Source organism: Lycium ferocissimum, chromosome 11 (assembly GCF_029784015.1).
Source record: "Lycium ferocissimum isolate CSIRO_LF1 chromosome 11, AGI_CSIRO_Lferr_CH_V1, whole genome shotgun sequence".
NCBI classification, from domain to species: Eukaryota; Viridiplantae; Streptophyta; class Magnoliopsida; order Solanales; family Solanaceae; genus Lycium; species Lycium ferocissimum.
The window spans coordinates 65,916,157-65,942,321 of NC_081352.1; the positions used below are offsets into that span (position 1 = coordinate 65,916,157).

Sequence of the window (26,165 nt, forward strand, 5' to 3'; positions counted from 1 at the left end):
CTTCATAAAAATTGCATAAATACAACTTATTCAAAAATTTAACATTTTAATTACAAAAATACAACTTCTTACATTCCTAAAATATCAATAATACTCAATTTTAAGAGTTACTACCATTAATGCATACATTCACTTTTTACTTTCTCTTTCTTTCAAACTATTTTAAAAATATATTTTTTTCTTTCGTTTCCTTCTCTTTATTCTCCTTTTTTTTTTTTTCACTTTATGAATGCAATTATTTTTTTTGTGACTTAAAGAAATTTATTTAAATATATTAATATTAAGAAAAGTACATGAAAAGATATGGTATATAATATATGGTATATATATGGTATAAGAAAGTACATGAAAATATACCTGATATGGTATATGGTATAAGAAAAGTACATGAAAATAAACCTGGATATGGTATATGGAGATATGGTATATAGTATATAGATTCACTCATGCACATATATGCATAAATATAGTATGTCGTATATTATTTTTAATATATTTTATATTAACACTATCTATGTTTGAAGGCTAAGTTCAGGGGGAAAGTGAAAAAGCCTTCAAAAGACGACTTAAAGGTACATGTTTAGTATATATGGTATATGTATATTGTTTATGTCTAGTATACTTAATATTATTACCTTCATTATATTATTAATTATACTATTAATGGTAGGTAGGAAAAGAGAATTTGTAGGGACAAATAAAGGAAAAAATATAACCTGTATAAATTGCTTACCATATTTATACTAAATTGACCATATCTAAAGATTTATGTATATTATTTATGTCAATTATACTTAATATTATTGCCTTCATCATATTATTAATTCTATTATTAACGATAGGTAGGAAAGGAGAACTTGTAGGGACAAATAAAGGAAAAAATATAACCTGTATAACTAGGTTACCGTATTTACACTAAATTGACCATATCTAAAAATTTATGTATATTATTTATGTCACTTATACTTAATATTATTGCCTTCATCATATTATTAATTCTATTATTAATGATAGGTAGGAAAGGAAAATTTCTAGGGACAAATTAAGGAAAAAATATAACCTGTAATAATTTGTTACCATATTTATACTAAATTGACCATATCTAAAGATTTTTTTTCTTTTATCATTTATAGGGTATATTATGTAGATTTTGTAAATTAAAAAATGGTTGTAGGTATTGTAAATGGTTGTATATTTACTAGTATTTTTGTAAGTTCCTCGAAAGGAATTCCTGATCCACCAGGTCGAGATTTTGATGCTTTTTTTTTTTCCGCGGATTGCCCTTTGTTTGGGGTGGTCTTTAATTTTTGCCCTTCAAGTCTCTGGGTGGTCTTTAAGTTTTGCCCTTCGCCTAATATCCTAGGTTGTAGTGTTTGAACTCGAACTGGCTTAAAAAAAAAAAAAAAACATTAAGTTAGAATTTTGTAAATTCTGTCTTAAGGCAAAACTCCGTCTTGTGAATCCAAACTCTACCTTTCAAATTTTTTTAAAGTTTTGACTAAACTAGATTCGAAACTGAAACTAAGAGATTTTTAATGACAGCAAAAGTTAAAAGCAAAGATTTGAGGGATAAAAATTAAAGACTACCCCCCAGTGAAGGGCAATCCTGCAAATTGCCCATTTTGATGGGGTTCAAGGCTCAACTTTATGCATTTTTTTGCACGGATTGTCCTTCAAAGGCGTTGGTCTTTAATTTTTGCCCCTCTAATTGCTGGTCTTTAATTTTCGTCCCTCAAATTGCTGGTCTTTAATTTTTGCCTTTCGCTTAAAAAAGTGGCCAAAAATATCCCATGGTTTTGAGTTCGAACCCCCACTTAGTAAAAAAAAAAAAAAAAGAATTTCGCAAGACAACGCTTTCGCAAAACCTTTGCCTTAAGGCCTAACATTCGCCCAAAAATTAAGCCTTTCTTTAAAAATTTGTTTCGAGGCCTAGCTTTTGGAGAATATTTGCGCCGCCAACTTTGGCGAATGATTCCGATTTTGCTACAAAAACCGCCTCGCGAAATTAATTCGAATCCAAAACCCTCGCGGGTTAAAAGGCAAATGACAAAAATTAAAGACCAACAATTTTGAGGGGCAAAAATTAGAGACCACCCCCGAATAAGGACAATCGTGCAAATTGCCCACTTTATGTTGGATCAAGATCAAATGCGAGACAATTTGTCAATGTTAAACGTATCGACGTACACTGACAAATAATTTTAAAACATTTTCAATAGTAGAAGGTAAATTCAGACACTTTTCATAATAAAAAATACTGATAATTGGCCCCAATGCCGTAACTTGCATGGGATTAATATGCATGAATAGTTGTTTTCCTTTATTTAACGTTTTTTTGCTTGAACGATAACTTCCGTTTGAACTTGGAACCACTTCAAAAAGAAAGCACGCATTAATCAACTTGATAACTGGATGATTAAAAAAACCAGGAGGGGCTGCTTAACCAAGAAGTGTTATCGTTTTTATATACTTGTCCTCTTTGGACATATCAAATCAGACGTAACTACTGATGCTCGCCTTTCCGATTAAAAATTCATAATACACAGCATAATGCACAGCATCTGGTCCTAATTTAATATTCCAACATTGTAGACCAACTTTAGTTCTTTGTTTATTAACCATGGGGTATTCAGAATCCACTAGCAGACCCAATTAATTCAGATTCGCATCGAATACGATCCATTTAAAGAAGGAAAATTCCTTACCAGAAATTTTTTCATTCTCGGGAAATACAAATCCGAGACTCTAATTAAGGATAAAAGCTAAAGAGATCCCATTCATTCCATCACATTGTCATCAGTGACCGGCTCTAGTTCAAGGAAATTGCTTCTTACTAGACCAGCAAAGCAGTGACATCACTCTTATTATTTTACATATAATAAACCTCCAATGATTGTTAAGATCTGAGAAAGCAAAAAACTTCCACTGAAACGTAGTCAAACGTTTCAGACATTGTAGACCTACCACTGAAACATAGTTAAAAGTTACTATTGGATTTTCGGATCAAAATCCCATAATACACAGCGTAATGCACAACATTGGATCCTAATTTAATACTCCCTCCGTCCAAATTTAAGCATCTCAGTTTGACTAAGCATAGACTTTTGAATCTTGTGGTCCTAAATTAAGCATTTTTATAATGAACTAAAATGTCCTTTTGCCATGAAAGATATTTGAGTTGTCAACTTAGTAAATATAGAAAGAGACACTCTTTTTTGGACAAACCAAAAAGGAAAGTAATACACTTAAATCGGGATGGAGAAGTAATATGCTAAGATTGTAGTCATGGAGTATTAGGATCCCTCTAGCCTAAGTAATTCAAATTCGTGCCACTTAACATCTATTCAAGGAAGAAAATTCCTTATAAAGAATTTCCCATTTTCAGGAAATTCAAACCCGAGACTCTAATTAAGGGTTAAGGGACCCCGTCCATTCCACCACATCGGTTGTGATTGAGACCAACTTTAGTTCAAGGAAATTGCTTCTCACCAGACCAGCAAAGCTGTGACATCATTCAGGTTCAAACCAATCTTGAATCTTTTTCTCCAAGAATACATTATATAAACCTCCAGTGACTATCAAGATCTCAGAAAGCAAAAACAAGTTTCCACTGAAACATAGAGTCAAAAGTTCTCAGTAACCCAAGTGAAGGAAATTATGAAGAGTGCAGAGTTAGTATTCATTCCTGCTCCTGGGAGGGGTCACCTTGTATCCACTCTGGAGATGGCAAAGCAACTAGTAGACAGAGAAGATCAACTTTCCATCACAGTTCTTATCATAAAACTTCCCAGTGAGACAAAAGTTCCATCATATACTAAATCTCTGTCCTCACACTACGCTTCTCGCATAAAATTGCTTGAACTTTCTCAACCTGAGACGTCAGTTAATATGGAGAGTGATACTCATCCCATAAATTTTATATCCAAGTACATCAACAGCTTCAAAGATCGTGCCAAAGATGCTGTTGCTGATATCTTTAATTTGTCTACCTCTGTGAAGCTCGCGGGATTTGTAGTAGACATGTTCTGCACTTCAATGATTGATGTGGCGAACGAGTTTGGAGTCCCAAGTTATCTCTTCTACACTTCTGGTGCAGCTATGCTTGGACTCCAATTCCATTTTCAAAGTCTAATAAGCAATGAACGCAGCGCGATAGTGCATAATTACCTCGACTCTGAATCAGAAGTACCGATCCCAACTTACGTTAACCCAGTTCCAGTCAAATGTTTGCCTGGGATTATCCTAGACAACGATGAAAGTAGCACCGTGTTCCTCAATCATGCACGAAGATTCAGGGAGACGAAAGGGATTATGGTGAACACTTTCGTTGAGCTTGAGTCGTACGCTTTGAAAGCTCTCTCTGATGATGAGAAAATCCCACCAATCTATTCAGTTGGGCCTATTCTAAACCTTGGAGGTGGTAATGATGGTCATGGAAAAGAATATGATTCGATTATGAAGTGGCTTGATGACCAGCCTAATTCATCAGTGGTGTTCCTCTGCTTCGGAAGCATGGGGTGTTTTGAAGAAGATCAGGTGAAGGAAATAGCAAATGCTCTAGAGAGCAGTGGCTACCGGTTCTTGTGGTCGCTAAGGCAACCGCCACCAAAAGACAAGCTACAGTTCCCAAGCGAATTCGAGAATCTTGAGGAAGTTTTGCCGGAGGGATTCTTGCAAAGGACTAAAGGAAAGGGAAAGGTGATAGGATGGGCCCCGCAGGTGGATATTTTATCTCATCCTGCAGCAGGAGGATTCGTGTCGCATTGTGGGTGGAATTCGACTCTGGAGAGTGTTTGTAGTGGGGTGCCGATGGCAACATGGCCAGTGTATGCAGAGCAACAGAGCAATGCGTTTCAACTAGTGAAGGATTTGGGGATGGCAGTGGAGATTAAGATGGATTACAGGAAAGATTTGAACAGCAGAAACCCAACAGTACTGGTGAAAGCAGAGGAGATAGAAAATGGTATTAGGCAGCTGATGGATTCAGAGAATAAAATCAGGGCCAAGGTGAGGGATATGAAGGAGAAAAGCAAAGCAGCAATCATGGAAGGTGGTTCATCACATGTAGCTCTAGGGCAATTTGTTGAGACTGTCATGAAGATCTAATTGATCATGCCTTCACCAGTACTATCATCAGTCATGCATGATTTTTCTTTAAATAAAGCAGAGATGCACTTATGTATTTGCAGTCCTGGAGAGCAGCTTGTTCTAATTTCAAATGCAATACAGTTTCTATGTTCTATCCTTTAATTTTCTTGCTCTTACTAATTATATTTCCTTACATCCCCACTAGTCGAACTTCCTCTTCCTCCAGCTATTGCTGTAACTATTTGAAAAGATGATGTAGGTTCAAGGAATAAATTTCTAGAGACAATTAACAACTTCTCTCAATTAAGAAATGATGTCTCTGCTTTTCCATTTCTTGAGGAATGTCATATGCAGATGCATAGACTGTAGCTTAATTATCATATACTACAAATATCTTTCTTAATGACAAGTATCTTACATTACTGGTGTAAGTTACAGATTCGAGTTCAATCATATAAAAATCCAATCTTGTTAAAGTATATACGCAGCCGATTGTTTAGAATCAGTCTTTTGTTGCTGTTCTACATCCAGGACATATTGAGGATTAATATTGTTGTCATGCAAACCCCAAAGCAGATCTACCTACTGCAGCTAACAGAATGAAGAACCTATGGGTGTGTTCGGTCCAATTGTCTAATGTTCTTGGTCAAAAATTTTGGAAAAGATATTCGGAAAACATATTCTCTAGGAAAATAAGTTCCTTAAAATGAGGAAAATGACTTCCCTAGTAGAAGTAGGGAAAACAAGATCCACATGTGGCTTTCCACATTGATTGTGTCATCCCTACCCTCAACACACCTCATTTTCACCCCCACCCCCCCGTAGCCCCCATTAGGAATGGCAATTCTTTAACACTGGCCTTACATTTAAGGCTCTAATGATGCGAGCTTCCAAAGAAATACAGAATATAAAGGGACCAAGCCGCTCAGCACAATCTGAACTAAGACCAACTCAAGAGGTGAGTAAATAGAAACCCCACCAAGTGCCTAACAGTATTGGTGTAAAATTCAAAAAAGAACCATTATGATCAATTGAAGCACAAATAAATTAATTGCTCATGAGTTCAGACATGCACTGCAAGTAACTTTGTACATCGAAAGCAATTTATAATAATGGACAAATGCATCAATAACCAAGGAAGAATTTAATTGTCTAGCACCAGGAATATTAGCAGGGCAGCTACATGGTTTTTAAAAAAAAAAAAAAATTATCTACTGTACAAAAGCTCTATTAATAGCACTAAATATTGCAAACAAACATAGACCAACGTATCATTGACCTTAAAAGTTCTTCCCCCCAGCTTCCTACCATAAGAACTCCATCACCACCCCCCCAAAAAAGGAAGAGCAAGCTAATTAACTACCATTGCAGAAATGTAATGCATATGCTAAACACCACCATGCCACGCAAACAAAGCTCTAATTATTTTGATAAAACATTGACCCTCTCCCAAAGCAGCATGAAATGATATGCTTATCCTTTCATCTGTAAAGTTACAAACCCACACATTTCTACCTCTATAACAGTTGCCCTAAAAACATGCATCTAAACCGGTAAATAGACATCTACAATTAACGTGTGGTCCGCAAGAGCAATATATTTGAACCAGGCATTTCTAAATTTACCCTATACAGTTTCTTCATACACAAGCTTAACAAAATCAAGAAAACATTCACTTACTTTAAAAGTCAATATTTTTCCATATAGCATCCTGACAACAGCAATCGTAGCACATAAACAAGGAAGAGAACTACAAAAACAGCAGAGTTTATTCGCTCTTTGCGATGTCATTGGAAAGACTTTAAAGGCATGTAACAGAAAAAGAGAAATAACTGCCTCATTTGCATTTGCCGAAAGAACAAACTAAACTTAAACTTCTTTTTTTCTACTTATGACCGCACCAAATAGTGGATAATCAGCAATAAGTGAACTAACAGTAATGTTGTTATGATAGCTCAAAGAGAAAAGGTAATCTGATTAAACAAAATTCACTTTCTGTCGCTGAAAACTAAGATTGCTTTGCACATCCACCAAAAGAATAAATGATATTGAAAAGCTTCTATTTTCCTATCCTCTTGATGTACAAATCATACAAGTCAGGCAGTTCAGCTTTGACAGGCAGCACATACTTCTCCAAAAATTTTGATTTGGGCCATGTCATAACTGTGTAAAACTCCCGCCTACTCTTTATCAGATTCTTTTCATTTACGAGTTTCCACATTTCATAACTAGGTATTAGCCTCTTCTCCAAACTGTATGCTAAAAGCGAAGGGTGAGTAGCTATGTAAATAGACTTGTATCCGAGTTCTTCCATCAAAATTGTCAATGCAGTTTGAATCCGTGCCTCTGATAGGCCTACACAATAAGGTAGCTTTTGCAACATGGTCAGAATATCCGTGTCAGACCACCCAAAACTCTTGAATATTCCGAATTTCATGTCTACAGTCGATTCACTGAAGCAAGCAAGTACACCAACGATGTGGTAAAACATTACGGCATCACGAGAAATTCCAACATCTTTTTCCACCCTATGCAGCATTTCCTCAAGCCTCTTGGTACTAATTTTAAGAATTTTGGGACATGTAAGCACAAAATTCTTGATCTTATCATTTGAACAGCCAAACGATTGCAATAAATTCAGATTAGCTTCGATAGTCATACAACTATTATAACTAATCAACCAAGAAGTTCTCTTTATAACCTTAACCACATTTTCATCACTACCCAATAAATTTCTAAGACAATTTATGACAGGTCTTATATGAGTATCTAATCCTCTGTTAAAAAATGAGCAATCTCTCATGAGGACACTGACTAAATCAGAACCTGATAACCCAAGTTCCATAAGACACTGTAATTTGGGTTTAAGGTTTTTTTCAACATCATGGAATAATAGTTCTGGGGACTTGGAAACCAAGGTTTTGATGTGGGTGTCGTTAAAACCTGTCTGTTTCAAGAAATTGACAGATATATCTGGATTCTTGAAAGAATTAATGCGGGTTACCTTGGCAGATGCAGAGATTGCTTCTTGTTCGGAGAATCCTAGAGAGTTGATGAGGTAATTTACAATGAGATGGGTTGGGGTAGTTGCTGCAACTGTTGAGTATTGAAAGAGAAACCCATTGTTGCCCTCAAATTTGAATATTAAAGAAGATATAGCCCGACCTTTGACAAGCATCCTTGCCTTCTAGCCAAAATTCGGAAGGTGTAAGTGTTTATGCTCTCATTTCTTCTCCAAGTCTCCAATTTGCCACTTCCTAATTATTGTATTACTCACTCAGACACAATTTTTTTTTTCCCCACCCGATGTCTGGTATCCGGATTGGAGCCTGATTATATCCGGATTCGTGTTTCGTAGAGCACCATTCGAGGTGCACTCAGTGGCAAGGATCTTTCCATTCCCATGACTCAAACCCCAAACCTCGGGTTAAGGGACGAGTTTGTGTATTATTCCCTCTGATTCAAAAAGAGTGTCTAATTAACCTTTTTTTATGTTAAAAAAAAAAAAGAACAAAAAAAGAAAAAGAAGAGTCCACCTACCACATCAAAAAATAATTAACCTTAATTTTTCATATTTTCCCTTATTAAGCGTAAAGTGACCAAAATCTCATTATATACGTACTTAATTAGGGGTAGTTTAGTCAAATTACTTATTTTGACCTATGAGTTAGTATTTTCTTGAGAGGTTTGCAAATGGCTAAGTGAATACTCTTTTTCAACCCTAAGGGAGTATTACTCCGTGCATCCCAATTTTTATGGCACCAATTGACTAAGCATGAAGTTTTAACAAAAAAAGAAAGATTTTTTAAATTTGTGGTAAAAAACACGTCTTAAATATTTGTGTGATTGTAAATTATCTCATCATCGTATCATATATATAACGGAAAAGGCTCAAATATGCCATCGAACTATCGGAAATGGCTCATTTATGTCACTCGCCAATCAGTTTTATTTATGCGCCATCGAACTATCTAAATGGCTCATTTATGCCCCTCATCAATAGTTTGGCTCATTTATGCCATCGTTTGTTACCAAAATGACTCATCCATGTCATTTTTTATTAACGCCGGTTTTACAATACTAGATATGACACGTGACCTCCAACTAGATTATGGTTGTGGGTGGGTAGGGTGTATGGGTCTGATTTTTTATTAATTTGGGATTTAAAATTAAGTTGGTTTAATTAAACGACGTAGGCCTCTAATTAGAGGCCACGTGTCATATCTGATATTATAAAAACCGACGTTAATAAAAAATGACATGGATGAGTCATTTTGGTAACTGGTGATGGCATAAATGGGCCAAACTATTGATGAGTGACATAAATGAGTCATTTCCGAATAATTCGATGGCACAAATGAGACAAACTATTGAAGAGTGGCACAAACGAGTCATTTCCAATAGTTCGATAACATATTTGAGCCTTTTCCCTATATATAATACTAAAAGTGGAAAGCTCCAACCTTCAAAGTTAGATTGCAATTTTGCTCTGACAATAAATCAAATTCAATAAAACATTTAATTAAATATTAAATGGTAGCATTTTAAGGGCAATACAGAATTGCCCTTCTTTTGGGGTGGTCTTTAAATTTTGCCCTTCGGCTAACACTCATAGGTTCCAGGTTCGAACCCACGCGCAGCCAAAATTTTAAAAAAATTCGCAAGGCAGTAGTTTAAATTTCGCTATGCCGGACCCGCATACTTTTGTTAAGGAATTACCAAAGTTATGCCGGACCAAGATACTTATGCCTTGTGGGAGACTTAGATAAGATGTCGGTCCCAGATAACTTTGATAATTCCTTCACAAAGTTATGCCGGTCCGCATAAAAGTTCACAAAAGACTTAGTAGAAATATGTTCCTCCGATTCAATGCAAATTTGGTCTTTCAACCGCATTACAAAACAAATCGTGGTAGTATACGAATCATTTCCATTTTATATAAGTGTTCAAGCACTTCGACCGGGGGAAAAGAGTAAACTTATGCCACAAGAGTAGAAATAAACAAAATTTAGATGCATATGTTACGTGTTTCCGAGGCCAAAAGCTCACCATTCTCGCAATATTTATCTTTCAAATTTTTTTACGTTAAAAAATAGAAGAAGGAAAATATGTTCGATAAATATGAAACAACAATAGGAAAACGATAGACAATATAAAAGTATGCCCCCACCGCATAACTTTGTGAAGGAATTATCAAAATTATGCGGGACTAAGATACTTATGCCTTATGGGCGACTTGGCATAAGTATGCCGGTCCGCATAACTTTGATAATTCCTTCACAAAGTTATGCCGGTCCCAAGCATAAAAGTTTGCCCATTAAAAGTATGCCTCCACCGCATAACTTTGTGAAGGAATTATCAAAGTTATGCCGGACCGATACTTATACCCTAAGTCCGCCCATAAGGCATGAGTACGCCGGTCCGCATAAAATTTGTAATTCCTTAACAAAAGTATGTCGGTCCGCATACACGCGACCCAAATCTTGTCTTGCGATTTTTTTTTTAATTTATGCTTCGAGCGGGGTTCGAACTCGAACCTCATGATTTCTACGGAAAACTCAAAGTTGCAATACAAAGGGCAAAAATTAAAGACCAAGAATACGTAGGCATAATTTAAAGACCACGAATACAGTAGGCAAAATTTAAAGACCACCCCAAAAGAAGGGCACTCCGCGCAAAAAAATGGCATTTTAATTACCTGTTAGTTGAATTACACGTTCAGCAAGTAAAGTTACCTCTCACAACCTATTTCTTAATAGAAAGAGCTTTTAGAAAGAGCTTTTCACCTTCTAATTATTGTAGGTTGTTCATAGTCATTAATCATTTGGCCGCATTAAAGCACATGAAATTAAGTTAAGCTATTAAATTAGCATCCTATTAAATGGTAGATAATGGCTATGAGGAGCTGTTAATTGGAAAACATATAATATCACAACCAAAGCTATTCACGCAAGCTGAATTTTCTTGGGAGCAACGGGTGAACTTATTCATTCAATTAATTTGAAATGATCATATTCTGACAATTAATTAATTTGAAAACTGAAAAGACTTTTATCACATAATTATGGAATTAGAAGGGGTGGATGAAAATTGAAGAGACTTCTATTGTATTTGAAGGGTACATCACTATAAATAGACTTATATATCCGGCGTATGAGATTCGAATGGGTATTAAGATAAACTCAAGATTTTCAGTCTGTTAGGAATAGAATTAGTTATCAATTGTTATCAGTTTGTTAGAAGTAGATTTAGTTTAAGTATTTGAATTAGTTTGAATAGTCTATCTAATCTTATCTATAAGATTAGATTAAGTTGTTAGAGTAGTTCCTTAAACCTAGTCAAGGTAGTTACATTTACTTGTATTTAAGTGAATGTTATCATTAATAAAATGATTCAAGTTTGCCTTCATTCTTATTCTCTTTATGGTATTAGAGCCTCTCTAAACTCTCACGAGTCCGATCCATCACCCCCCCCCCCCCCAAATATGTCTTTACTTGCTACCACCACTAACACTGCAGCTGCAGTTTTGCCTACCACTCATGTGGTACAGTTCAATCCAGCTGCCCAATTACCTATCAAACTGCAAGATAATCTCAACTTTGCGACATGGAAGGCACAACTGGTGATGTTGCTCAACGGACACAAACTCCTTGGGCATCTTAACGGAACCAAAATTGCCCCACCAACCACTATCACACAAAATGATCGTCCTATCTCGAATCCTGAATTTGAGACGTGGTTCTGCCAGGATCAACTGATTCAACAGGCAATGATGGCGTCGGTTGATCCTACTATTGCTCCCACCGTTGTAATCGCTTCCTCAAAGCAAAAATGGCCTCGGGAACTCCTTCATACGCCTTATGCAAATAGGAGTCATACTCGTATTTTCAGCTTGCGAGATCAGTTGCAAAACTTGAAAAAGGCCTCCAAGACGGTTGCTGAGTACCTACAAGAGATTAGTTCAATTGTTGACGCTCTCAAAATAGCAGGTTCACCAGTGGCTGATGATGAACTAGCAGTCAAGATCTTGAGTGGCCTTGGTCCCGAGTATCGTGAGATTTCTGCCGCTATAAGAGCACGAGACTCGGCTCTAAGCTTTGAGGAACTATTCCACAAACTCACGGACCATGAACTCTTTCTCAAACACCAAGATCTTGAAAAATCATCCTCAATCATCATTGCTGCAGTTGCACAAAGGACCAACTTTCAGCCTCAACACCACAAGAATAATCGTCGCTTCCCCAATCAATCTTGGAAATCACCAGCTCAACGACAAGTATTCTGAAAACCAACAAAATGGGAGACAACCCAGGCAAGCTGTGAAATGCCAACTATGCCAAAAGATCGGCCACACTGCTGACTTGTGTCGCTCAAAGTCGCACAATCACTTTGAAGCAAAGGTCAATTTTGTTTCAAGTCATCAACCAGATGCAAGCCCTTGGATTCTTGATTCAGGAGCAACACATCATGTCACAACGGAATCGGATAATCTTGAAGAATATACTGGCAATGAGGAAGTGTCCATGGGTGACGGTAAAACTATTCCCATTACTCATACTGGTTCAACTCAAATAAAAGCTTCTAATTCTAATTTCACGCTTAATAACACCCTTTGTGCTCCATCTATAAAAAAGAACCTCATTTCTGTTGCCAAGTTTTGTTGTGACAATCTAACTTCTATCGAATTTTTTCCATACTCTTTTCTTGTGAAGGATCTCAAAACTCGGAGGCCGGCCGGTACAAGGCCAAAAAAAAAAATGGACTCTATGAGTGGCCACACAGGAAATATATTCCACCTTCCGCCAATTTCACCTCCACTAAAGTCTCTCATCAATTGTGGCATCGTCGTTTGGGTCATCCTCATCTTAAAGTTTTAGATTTAGTATTGAATAAATTTTCCCTTCCTATCTCCACTAAGGAAAAGTTTGAATTTTGTAATGCTTGTTCTTCAAATAAAGCTCATCGTTTTCCATTTCAACGACTCACTTTAAATAGTAATGCTCCGCTTCAAACTCTGTTCAGTGATTTATGGGGTCTATCACCCATTTTATCCATAGATAAAAAGTTGTATTACTGTATTTTTGTTGATCATTACACCAAATATATTTGGTTGTACACAATAAAAAATAAAAGTGAAGTTGCCTCAATTTTTAAACAATTTCATCCTTTGGTGGAAAATTTCTTTAAACATAAAATTGCATCGGTTTATACAGATGGAGGGGGTGAATACACGGGTCTTAAACACTACCTAAACAAAATGGCATTGAACACTTGGTTTCACCACCATACACACCTCAACGAGTTGCCATAGCTGGCGACGACATCGTCACATTGTCGAAACATCTAGAACTCTTCTCAATGAAGCCTCACTACCACCTGAATTGTGGTCCTTTGCCTGCCACCATGCCGTCTATCTCATAAATAGACTTCCTACACCTGGCCTAAATAATGATTCTCCTTATCAAAAATTATTTGGCGAGCCACCAAAATATACTTCGCTAAAAAATTTTGGTTGTCTTTGTTATCCATGGCTCAAGCCATATACACAAAATAAATTTCAACCTAGATCTACACCATGTGTATAGTTAGGCATCTCTATTGTTCACCATGCTCATCTTTGTTTCGATCCAGTGAACTCAAAAATATTTGTTAGTCGTGATGTCCAATTTTGTGAAAATATTTTTCCTTTTCCTCAAATGTTCTCACACTTGTCAAATAAATTTTCCAAATTAAATTGGGTAATTATAGAGCCCCACTCCAAAAATAATGATTCTAATGATTTAGAAGTCCAAAATAAATTGGACTCCAACCTAATCCCCACTCTTCCGTCCCCTATCCATATTCCCTTATCAATTCCCACTTCTTCTAATATTTCAACAGATTTGCATCAATCTTTAAGTTCTCAAGAGTCCATGTACGAAGGCCAACTACCAAAGACCTTCAAGAGATTTATCTCCATCGTGTATCAACTCTATCCCTTCCTCTTCTCCTTTACTATTTAATAATCCCTTAAATACCATTTCTACTTCATCACCCACACATAACCTTCCTCCACCAACATCTGTCCAGCAAACACAAAATCCTTCAAACACTATGAAAACCTCCAACGCACCTCCGCCCTCCCGTATGGTCACCAGGTCCCAAAATGCAATTTTCAAACCGAAACAACAATTCAGCTTCTTGGCTCATCTTTCTCCCACACCAAATACCTTTAAACAAGCGGTTAAGCACACTGAATGGAAGAAAGCTATGGATTTAGAATATGAAGCTTTAATGAGAAACCAAACTTGGGAACTAGTACCTAGGGACCCGTCGAAAAATGTTGTGGACTGTAAATGGTTGTTTCGAATCAAAAGAAAAGCTGATGGTTCCCTTGACAGGTACAAGGCGCGATTAGTGGCCAAAGGTTTCACGCAATGTCCGGGATTGTACTTTCATGAAACTTTCAGTCCGGTTGTGAAGCCGACTACAATCAGGATTATTTTGTCCATTGTCACGTTCAAAACGAGTGGAAGGTTCACCAACTTGACGTGAACAATGCGTTTTTGCAAGGTAACTTATGGGTGGTGTGTGTTCATGGCTCAACCAAAAGGCTATGTTAATTCTGATTTTCCTCATCATGCATGCCGCCTTAAAAAGGCCATTTATGGCCTCAAACAAGCTCCACGTGCCTGGTATGAGGCTCTCAAATCTCATCTGAATAATATTGGGTTTGTTAAGTCTGAATTAGATGCCTCATTGTTTATCTTTAAATCCTCATTCACACATCGTGTATATATTTTGGTGTATGTTGATGATATTCATTCACACGGAATCACCCAAACTTGGTTGCACATGTCATCAACTCTTTGGCTAAAGGTGTTCTCTTTAAAAGATCTTGGTGAACTGAATTATTTTTTGGGGATCGAAGTTAAGCGTGTTCCCAATGGGATCATCTTATCCCAATCCAGTTATATTCTTGAGATTCTCGCGGAAGCAGATATGACCGACTGCAAAGGGGTTGCCACACCTATGTGTTCAACTTCGCCACCCAGAGCAGCTGATGGTTCACCTCCTGCTGATGCAACTCTATATCGCCTCACTCTGGGTAAGCTGCAATACTTATCCTTCACACGTCCTGATATTTCGTTTGCGTAAACAAGTTATCCCGCCTTTATGCACTCCCCGAGTTTGAAGCATTGGAAGGCGGTAAAAAGAGTTCTTCGATATCTCAAGACATCAGCAACATCGTCCTTACAAATTCTTCGACACTTGGATAAGAATTTGTATATGTATGCCGATGCTGACTGGGCGGGGGATCCAAGTGACAGAATCTCTACATCAGGTTATATACTCTTCTTGGGACCAAACCCGATCTGCTGGTCCTCTAAGAAGCAACAATCAGTAGCTCGGTCTTCTACTGAAGCGGAATACAAATCAGTGGCTAATGCGCTCTCTGAGATTACATGGGTCCAAAACTTGTTGAACGAACTACGATACCCAGTCTCACAAACGCCAAGTATTTTTTGTGATAACATTGGTGTTTCATATCTTAGCAAGAATCCAGTTTTCCACAGTAAGATGAAACACATTGCGGTGGACTTCCATTATCTCCGCAATAGTGTGCAATCAGGTAGAGTGGTTGTCAAATACCTCCCTTCCGCGGACCAAGTTGCAGACACTCTCACCAAGCCGCTGCCCAAGCCTGCTTTTCTTCGGTGTTTATCCAAGTTGGGTATAGTTGCACCACACCTAACTTGAGGGGGTGTATTAAGATAAACTCAAGATTATCGATCCGTTAGGAATAGAATTAGTTATCAATTGTTATCGCTTTGTTAGAAGTAGATTTAGTTTAAGTATTTGAATTAGTTTGAATAGTCTATCTAATCTTATCTATAAGATTAGATTAAGTTGTTAGAGTAGTTCCTTAAATCTAGTCAAGGTAGTTACATTTACTTGTATTTAAGTGAATGTTATCATTAATAAAATGATTCAAGTTTGCCTTCATTCTTATTCTCTTTAATGGGTACATCAACCCAACGTATACATACTCTTATATTTTTTCAGTATAATTTTATATCTATGCATAATTCTATTTTCTGGTGCATTCTTAGTTAGTGTAGATCCTCTCTAATAAATTTGAAATGATAATATCGTTGTAGACAATAAAATTCGCGTCGAGAAAATAATAATCAAGACAGGAAAATATCGCAACAATCTTTGTATTTGATTTAATTATGAGTGTTACAATCTCTATGATTCCTCTGATTCGCCTTTTCTATAGTAAATTCAAGGGCTTTTGAGCTTGATCTTGAACTTGATGGATTTGATTTTGACTTGGACTTGAATTCAAGGGCTTTTGAGCTTGATCTTGAATCCGGGTCTTGATCTCTAGAACTTCTAGAGAAATACTTGAATGCTTGAATGCTTTTAGCTTGTAGAGAAATCTGCGGCGTTTGATCCACGAGCTCTCCCTGGCTTCTTGTTAGAACTTCTGTCCCCCTTTTCTGAATTATGAGACCCCTATTTATAGTTGTAGGATGGAGGAGTTGTGATAAGGACAGGCTTCTTTCGACCAATCAGAATTGTCGACATACGATATTTGATTGGTAGGAATATGTCACTTGTACACATGGCGCATCTTCATTGGCTTTTGATTTGACTAGGCATGCTGCATCATTTTGACACGTGGCATGATCCTATTGGCTCCTTCGTTTGACTTGGCGTGGCACGTCATTTGACATGTGGCACCAATTTGGGCCTCTTGAATAAGATGACATCTTGGGCTTTGACAAAGTGGGTTCATCATACGTAGCCCAATTAAATGGACTAGCCCAATGAATTTGGACCATTACTTAAATCCATATTTATCGGACTTTAAATAATTAACCCAATTATATTAGCCCATAATTTAATTATTTGGACTAATATATTTTGAATATAATCCGAATTACTTGTGGATTTAAAATTAATAAAATATCATTGTCCACAATCGTGCTTTCTTTTTATAGATTATTACAAAGATATGTCAAAGAAGGAGCTACTTAATCTGGCCAGAAGCAAATTCAATGAGGCAATTCTCACATTTTCACACCATCAAAGAAGAAAGGACGCCAAAATTTAAAAATAATAATAATAATAATAAAAAAGATAGTAAAAAACAACTCTGCGAGTTTGACTCCTCTTTGGTTGGATGGTCAGATTAAAAGAAAAAAAGGGAGGAAGATGATGGAGAAAAATTCGAGATTTCGATGCTGAATTGACAATAAGTTCTTTCACTTGTGGCGGTTGTATCGACGTCTTCATTTTTCTATTTTCTTCTCTGATTCAATTTCTTATAGAATTAATAGAAATGTTGGCATTTCGTACGAGTGTGACCATCAATATTTGGATACTCATGTTGTGACAATTGATATGAGGTACACATGCAACGCACGTGCCCGAAAACTAGTTAAGTTAAATTGTTTCTAAATATAAAAATGTGAAATTCTTTTTTGGACAGATTAAAAAAGAAAGTGTGCCACATAAATTGGCCCAGAGAGATTCTATTTTAAATATAATGGTTGTTTTGTTTGTTATTTAATTATTATATCATATTGTTATGTAACGAAGAAAAATGTCAATTTATGAGTTGCCAAGAAGTCTTCTAATTGATTCCCCTCCCTGAATACATGAATAATCTGCCCTTGAATTTCCTCCATTGTCATCTGAATTTCCTCTGTCACATCTCGCATCTCGGAGTTCCCATGGTGGTCTCATTACCTTTGTATCATTTGCATTATATCAGTTTCCAAAATCAGCTGAGAAATCCTCATTGCTCTACAGTATCCCAATGCCTGCTAAATAGTTGTTGATTCTGCTTCAAAATGTTTGTTGGGTCCTGGATCTTCTGAGATGGTTTTTTTTGTTTGTTATTTAATTATTATATTCTACTATACTATAAAGGGGGATAAGCACACAACAGGTCAACATGCCTACTTTGGCATTTTGAGGGTAGTTTAGTCATTTCGCAGAACTGGAGCAATTCCGTTGACTGAAAGGTAATGTGCTTTGGCTTGGTTCCTAAATTTTTGCGTTGCTTTGACAATTTCACCCCTTGCATAGAGATAGTTTACGCATGGGGCAATTCGCAGAATTTCCCTTCTTTTGGGGTGGTCTTTAAATTTTGCCCTTCATATATGAAATTTTTAAATTTTGCCCTTCGCTAAATCCCATGGGTTTCGGTGTTCGAACCCCCACACGCGCTCAAAATTTTAAAAAAAAAATTTGCAAGGCGTAGTTTAAATTTCGTTATGCCCCCATCGGCATACACTTGTTAAGAAATTACCAAAGTTACACGACCTAAGATACTTTTGCCTTATGGGCGATTGGCATAAGTATGCCTGCTCCTAAAAGATAACTTTGATAATTCCTTCACAAGTTTATGCCGGATCCCAAGATAAAAGTTTGTTCTTTAAAAGTATGCCCCATCGGCATAAACTTGTTAAGGATTTACCAAACTTATGCGATGGGGGCATACTTATGCCTTATGGGCAAACTTTGCCTCAAGCATATATATGTATTTTTTCAAGCATATAAACCAAAGTTACATGGAAAAGTATTATCTCGCAACCAAATGTCCATCCCGTATACAAATTCACACTTTGCCCGGCAATACAAAGTAGTTAGCAATTGTTGATAGACTTTAAATTTGGCATTCAAGTGCCACCGATTGCATCTTTCGTAAGACCCAAGAAACATTTTCCCATCTTTATTTTGAATGCTCCATCACAAAAGGACTGTGGTACAGATTGTTGGTATGGCCGGGGTACACTAGAAGAATAGGGGCTGGCAAAATGAAATCAAATGGATCTCACACATTGCTAGACACAAATCAGGCCACTGCTCCATTACTTGCCGCATTTTGGTATGCTAGTGGCATTGGTTTGGAGAGAAAGGAACCTACTCGTATTTCAAAATACCGCTTCTTCCCCGATAGACTTTGCAGAGAGATTGCACAACATATTCACATCCAAGGCAGAACAACTTCAAATGGCAGAGCTCTTCGCTATGAATTGCTATCCCTAGCTAAGTGTAGTTGATTGAAACTGGCTGTTTTTTTTTTTAATGTAATAGTTGCTCCTAGTTTGACTTATACAAGTTAGTGAGTAGGAATTTTACCATGTACAGTTGAAGGTCAGCTTTAACTTTGTGCTGTAAAAGTTTTTTGGATGGAATAAAATAGACTTTCAACAAAAAAAAAAAAAGTTTGCCTTATAAGGCAAAGTTTAAATTTTGTATGCCCCCTCCGGCAGACTTTTAGTTATGTTTAACTAAAAGTCATGAGGGGGCAGCATTTTTAGTTATGTTTAACTTTGTCTTTGTCTCCCGAGGGGCGTACATTTAGTTATGCCGGATCCGGCATAACTTTAACTTTTTCTTAAAGATTGTATGCCGGATCCGCATACACTCCCTACCCCGCCGCGAAATTATTTTTTTATTTTATGCCCGAGCGGGGTTCGAACCCGTAACTTCATGTATTCGCTCATCTTTCCAAGCAAAGGGCAAAATTTAAAGACCACAAAATACGAAGGGCAAAATTTAAAGACCACAAATTTGAGGGGCAAAATTTAAAGACCACCCCAAACGAAGGGCAATCCGTGCAAAAAAATGTTACGCATGTCCAGTTATAACTTTTCTTTGTTGGCCCACTTCATCTTTTTGGAGGGGGCAATTCGCAGAATTGCCCTTCTTTTGGGGTGGTCTTTAAATTTTGCCCCTCATATTTGAAATCTTTAAAATTTGCCCTTCGGCTAACACCCATAGGTTTCAGGTTCGAACCCACGCGTTGCAGCAAAATTTTAAAAAAAAAATTCGCAAGGCGTAGTTTAAATTTCGCTATGCCGGACCCTTGATACTTTTGTTAAGGAATTATTGTTATGCCGGACCGGCATACTTATGCCTTGTAAGGCAGATTTCATAAGTATGTCGGATCCGGCATAACTTTGATAATTCCTTCACAGTTATGCCGGTCCCATGATAAAAGTTTATGGATAAAGTGGATCCATGCCTACTATGTCAAAGAGTAGGATTTGACCAATTTAATGTTGTTTGGCCAAACATATTGGATGGTTAGACAAATTATCGGGTTCTTGGAGAATCCCTGGAGCAAGTGCATACTTCTTCTCAACCTGGAAAAAGCTTGATTCGAACTAAATTCTTGCAATTATTAGGTAATCCCGAAAGAGTCAACTGAAAATTTATGGTGTTTCAACATGCCACTCGATTAAAATATATTTCACAATGTGATTGTGCTTACATGGAAGATCCGATCCGCTAATAGATCATACAACGGGCTTGAGTGTAGAACCAATTTGTGTTATGTGCAAGTGTTGTGATGAAGAAAGTTTGCCCATTAAAAGTATGCCCCCACCGGCATAACTTTGTGAAGGAATTATCAAAGTTATGCCGACCGCATACTTATGCCTTATGGGTGACATTTGGCATAAGTATCGGATCCGCAAGATAACTTTGATAATTCCTTCACAAAGTTATGCCGGTCCGCATAAAAGTTTATGGATAAAGTGGATCCATGCCTACTATGTCAAAGAGTAGGATTTGACCAATTTAATGCTGTTGCTTGGTCGTACATATTGGATGGTTAGACAAATTATTGGTTCTTGGAGAATCCCGGAGTAAGTGCATACTTCTTCTCAACCCGGAAAAGCTTGATTCGAACTAAATTCTTGCAATTATTAGGTAATCCCGAAAGAGTCAATCGAAAATTTATGGTGTTTCAACATGCCACTCGACTAAAATATATTTCACAATGTGATTGTGCTTACATGGAAGATCACCGATTTCGTAATAGGATCATACAATGGGGCTTGAGGTAGAATCAATTTGTGTTATGTGCAAGTGTTGTGATGAAGAAAGTTTGCCCATTAAAAGTATGCCCCCACCGGCATAACTTGTGAAGAAATTATCAAAGTTATCTTGGACCCGCAGATACTTATGCCAAGTCCGCCCATATAGTATGAGTATGCCGGTTCGGTATAAAATTTGTAATTCCTTAACAAAAGTATGCCGGTCCGGCATACACGCGATTCAACCCTTGTCTTGCGATTTTTTTTTTAATTTTTGCTTGAGCGAGGGTTCGAACTCGTAACCGCGCGCGAAGGGCAAAAATTAAAGACAATGAAAAAAAAAGCATAATTTAAACACTACAAATGAGGCAAAATTTAAAGACCACCCCAAAAGAAGGGCACTCCACGCAAAAAATTGTTTTGGAGGCAGCACTCAGCAGGCCCAGTTAATGGACACACTAACACATCATGTCTGCACCCCACGTTTTGCTAATATTATTTATATTATTTGTTAATAGCCAATAACATTTTTGGTATACAGGTGAACAGACAATTTGATATAATAGAAAATATATTGAAAGAATAAGAAGAGCTAATTCAGGGCTTCTTCTTTTTTTGTCGCATATTTAAATTTGATTAGGTATATAGTTTAGTAAAAGCTAGCCTAATTAACTTATATGCTAAATGTGAGGATAGCATATTATAAAGTTACTTCTCCATTTGTTATTCTACATATTGATTTATTTAAAGACGAATTAATGTCAGGCTATGCACAAAAACTGGTGCCGGCTTATGTAGCATTTAGAAAATAAAAATTTAAAATTTGTTCATATTCATTTCTTCTTTAAAGTGCGAATTAGTTTGATTGTTCTATGTTTACAATTGAAAGTAAGAAAAATAATGAACCAGTTGTTTCCATTTTGAGTCTTAACTCATTAGTAATAATACAAAAATACTTTAATATTTTATAAAATTTATATAGAGTAATTTTGCTTTTTCTAATAGCATTGTGTCTGCATTATATCTTAAAAATTGAAGAGTACCTATATATTAATGACTTTTTTCTTGCTAAAGTTATTATATTTAAATTTTAAGTACTATCTTTAAAATAGTTGGAAATATTAACAGTGTAAAAATATGTTACTCAGCCGTAAAACAACACAAATATCAATCACTTCTTAGGATCAGTGTTTTAAAAGGCGGGTTGGGCGGGGGGGGGGGGTGAGGCGGGTGTTTTATTTAGTACGGGGCGAGGCGTAAGCCCCGAGGAACGGGGCGTAAGCCCCATGGGTCTTTAAATTTTTAATTTATAATGTAGTAAAATAGTATAATAACACAAAACTATGAAAAAAAAAATATTAATGGTTTAACAAAAATTAAAAGCATGATTAATGAAACTCATGGAAAACAAAACTTCTAACATGATTTTTGCAATGATTTAAAAGTTATTATGAGATGCAAATCAACTCTAATATCTTAACTTTCAAACAATAAAAGAATCACAATTTCTTAAAGCATACTACTATCATACCATGCAATTTACCTCCGTAAAAGAAAATAATCAATAAACTTTATCATATTATAATTAAAACATCACTCCTTCATGAATAAAAATAAAATTACTTTCAAATAGCAAAATAATAAACTATCATAATTTTGAGACATAAGACAAAAACGTGAAGACCAATGACAAGTGAAGATGTAAAATTCGGCTATGTATTTTTAAAAGAAATGTCAAGTGATATTCACCCTCACAGTAGTCTCAAATAGTAAATATGCAATACTACGGTTTGTTATTTGAGTTACTCTCAATTGTCTTATTTCTATAGATGAAGAAAACTACTAAGCATAATTCATTTAATAAAGAATTATGAGAGTCAATAGTGTTAACTGAACAATTTAACACACAGTTTGTGTAAGATCTCTTAGGCGAGCCCTGAGCGTAAGGCGTTAGGCGTGTTTAGGGCATTTAATCGGGCGCTTAAGGCGTAAACATCACAAACTAAGCCCCACACGTAAGCCCCGAGGCGTTTTGCCAGTGCCCTGCCCCGGGCGAGCCCCGAGGCAAATCCCAAAACTTCATTTTAAAACACTGCTTAGGATAATCAAATCAATTCTAACTAATAGTAATGCAACCTAGCACTTTTAACTGTCAGCTAACATGTTAGCAAACAGATTTAAAAAATTAGAGAAAATGTGACTCGAAATTTACACTTCGTCAATCTCATTTTAACTATCGCGCACCTTTTTTCACGCTCACTAAGAATGTAATAAGTACAATAACACATCAATGATTGTGTAATGCTATCTTATATTATTTTCATACATTACTTTTGAGAAAGACATTAAAATATGCTGAAAGATTCTAAGAATCGTAGAAATATAAAATTGCACACACATGTTGGGCCCGTGCTCTTCACTTCTCCTAGTCATATTATTATGTAACGAAGAAAAATGTCATTTTTTATGAGTTTCCAAGAAGTCTGCTAATTGATTCCCTTCCCTGAATACATGAACAATCTGCCCTTGAATTTCCTTCATTGTCATCTGAATTTCCTCTGTCACATCTGGCATCTCGGAGTTCCCATGGTGGTTTCATTGCCTTTGTATCATTTACATTATATCAGTTTCCAAAATCAGCTGAGAAATCCTCATTGCTCTACAGTATCTCAATGCCTCTTGAATAGTTATTCCTTCTGCTTCAAAATGTTTGTTATGTCCTGGATTGATGAGTTATAGCATTTCATAGTTTTGATAATTTAACAAACGAGCAAAGGACAAGGTTCTCCATCGCCCCTGAGCACCGTACGCACTTAACAAATGTAAGTCCGTGACCGTTTGCGTGAATCGGCACAAAGACAAATCTGTATGTGTGTCCATGGTCACATGCTTCTCATATGCTCTCTTTATTGGTCTCATATTTATACAACATGTTGAGCATTATTCAACCTAACACTTGAAAACCTATAAATATTAGACTTGTACAAGTGCAGCCGCCATAGTTCTCTTTGGCGCTTTCAAGAACAAGCTAAGATAAATTTCAAGGACCAGATCTCAACAATGGAAGATGTTTTGAGTCCTAGAATTGTCTAGTCTTCATGATCTCTACGTTATAAACCTACATTTCTTTAAGAAGAGTTTTGTAGGTATTTTGTCTTTATCAAGCTTTTGTTGTAAACACTTGGCTAGAGTTAGTCATAGTGGTGTGAATCTTCAGCTAGAGTTAGCTGAATTAGTTTGGTGTTTGATTAGAGTTAGTCAAAGGTACTTGCAATAGAGTTATTGTAAGGGGAGGGATTAGAGGTCTAATTCCTAGGTTGCAAAAGCTTGTAATCTGAAACATTGCTCAGTTTAGTAAAGTTGGAAATCCTACTAGGGTAAGTCGTGGTTTTTAATCCCTTGAGCAAGGAGTTTTTCACGTAAATATCGTGTCTTGTTTACCTTCTGTTTTATGGCTTAAGGGAACCGATGGGGCCCGGTACCTTAGACTATTTTTGGTGGACGCTTAGTTTTTATCAATTGGTATCAGAGCAGATGCTTTCTAAAAGGGTAACTCCTAGAAAGGATCTCACGCTATGTCTGATCCACCAAACCGTGAAGAAGAAGAATATATCAATAGACTACCAAGATATTATGAACGTTGGAAGGCAAGGTTGTCTAATATTGAGATGCTTACTACCGAATACGAGTTCTTCAAACTGAAGGATGGTGAGTCAATCTTTGACATGTATGCTAGATTCTCCTCAATCATTGATGAGCTTCGCTCTCTAGGTAAAGAATATGAAGAAGAATCCCTTAACCGCAAAATACTGTGGGCATTGCCAACTTCATGGGAAGAGAAAGTATGTTTCATCGTTGAATCTGAAAAACTACGTCTCAAAAGAAATTAATATCTCTTGCAAATGTATTGATTGATGCATACGATAGTCTTGCAAATGAGAAAAATACTCTAGATGAGGAAGCTGACACTTTAGAGCAAGCAAGAGATGGTATGGCAGTCATTATAATGGATCTAAGGAAACAAGTTGAGAAATTGTCTAGAGATAACGCCCTGTTGAACAGCCAAATGAAAAAATGGATAAATACGCCTTGGAGAAAACAAGGGAGGGAGGACAGTAAGACTCACCTTGAGATTGAAAGGAGACTTGAAGATACTAGGTTGAATCTCACCGATAAAGTAGACAAGAATAAACTACTTCAAAAGGAGCTAAAACAAGTCAAAACTGAACTTGAAGAATCACTCTCTTTGAGTTTGCCCTTGGATAAAACCTCTATTGCCTGCAAAAATGATGATAGAAAACAGAGCTTTAGTGCTAAAATGATCACGAATTCCTGCCATATGCAAGGTGAATGCTCCTCTGCGAATCAAAACTGGTGGTTCACTCATTATGATCATGCTGCTCATTGCAAGGACTTGAGTAAAGCAAAAGTGCAGTTTGTTCAGAAAAATAGATAGGATGTTGATAATAGACCAAGAAAAAAGAGACCTGGTCCTCATAAAAAGAAGAGTGTGCTACCAACACGGGCAAATAGACATCTAGTTCACCTATTCTATCAGTACTTGGGACCCAAGTTGGTTTGGGTTCCTAAGTCCAACTTGTGATCATGTGCAAAGGCTGAAGTGAGAGTCGGGCAGTTAATAGTGTGGTACATGGTGACTGCTCTGAGCATATGGTTGAAAGAATAAACATTTTTTTTCTCTCACTCAAAGCCTTAAAATGTAGGAGTATGTCAAGTAGTAACATGAAGAGATGACATACTCTTTGTGTGAGCGAAATTGGCAAGACACTCTCCCATGATTTTGAATGCATGTACCAAGCTGAAGATTTGAACTACAAGTGCACTAAGCAGTATCTCCTGCTAAATGCCAAGTGGATACTTAAGTTCTCACGGTAATGTTGATGGAGGATAGTATTCTCTGTATGTTATGTGTTAGACAGGTACTTGATCCGACTTCTGCTTTAGAAGACCTTCTATGAGCTGTCAAATGGAAAATAAGCCCAAGCTTAGTACAAACACTTCAGTTTCAATTCTTGAGAAGGACTTGAAAAAGGATCGACACTAAAGGGAAACTAATCACAAAAGCAGAGGAGGACAGAATGAAAAGTCAAAACGATGATTCAAGCTGAGGATAGAAAGTGAAGAGAGTTTAGCAAAGTGCTCAGAAGATACAAAAGAACCCGCTTCCTTCAGCATGTACAGCCAACCTCTTTCGAAGTCTGAAGAAGATTGCATTAGAAAGGACATAGGAAG

The 26,165-nt window shown here is 36.7% G+C and overlaps 2 protein-coding genes across 2 annotated transcripts; one reads left to right on the forward strand and one right to left on the reverse strand.

Moving 5' to 3' along the window:
• The first annotated feature begins 3,362 nt into the window (after window positions 1–3,362).
• On the forward strand, window positions 3,363–5,250 carry LOC132037957 (anthocyanidin 3-O-glucosyltransferase 2-like). The gene has a single exon (XM_059428671.1). The coding sequence runs from the start codon at window positions 3,658–3,660 to the stop codon at window positions 5,104–5,106; it is 1,449 nt and encodes a 482-aa protein (XP_059284654.1). The 5' UTR covers window positions 3,363–3,657; the 3' UTR covers window positions 5,107–5,250.
• Window positions 5,251–7,147: 1,897 nt separating this feature from the next.
• LOC132038583 (transcription termination factor MTERF9, chloroplastic-like) lies at window positions 7,148–8,266 on the reverse strand. Its single transcript, XM_059429235.1, has one exon. The coding sequence runs from the start codon at window positions 8,264–8,266 to the stop codon at window positions 7,148–7,150; it is 1,119 nt and encodes a 372-aa protein (XP_059285218.1).
• Between the last annotated feature and the right edge of the window lie 17,899 nt (window positions 8,267–26,165).

Bases quoted from the DNA above. Each gene is read 5' to 3' on its own strand.
- LOC132037957 (XM_059428671.1), top strand. From the start codon at position 3,658: ATGAAGAGTGCAGAGTTAGTATTCATTCCTGCTCCTGGGAGGGGTCAC.
- LOC132038583 (XM_059429235.1), bottom strand. From the start codon at position 8,266: ATGCTTGTCAAAGGTCGGGCTATATCTTCTTTAATATTCAAATTTGAG.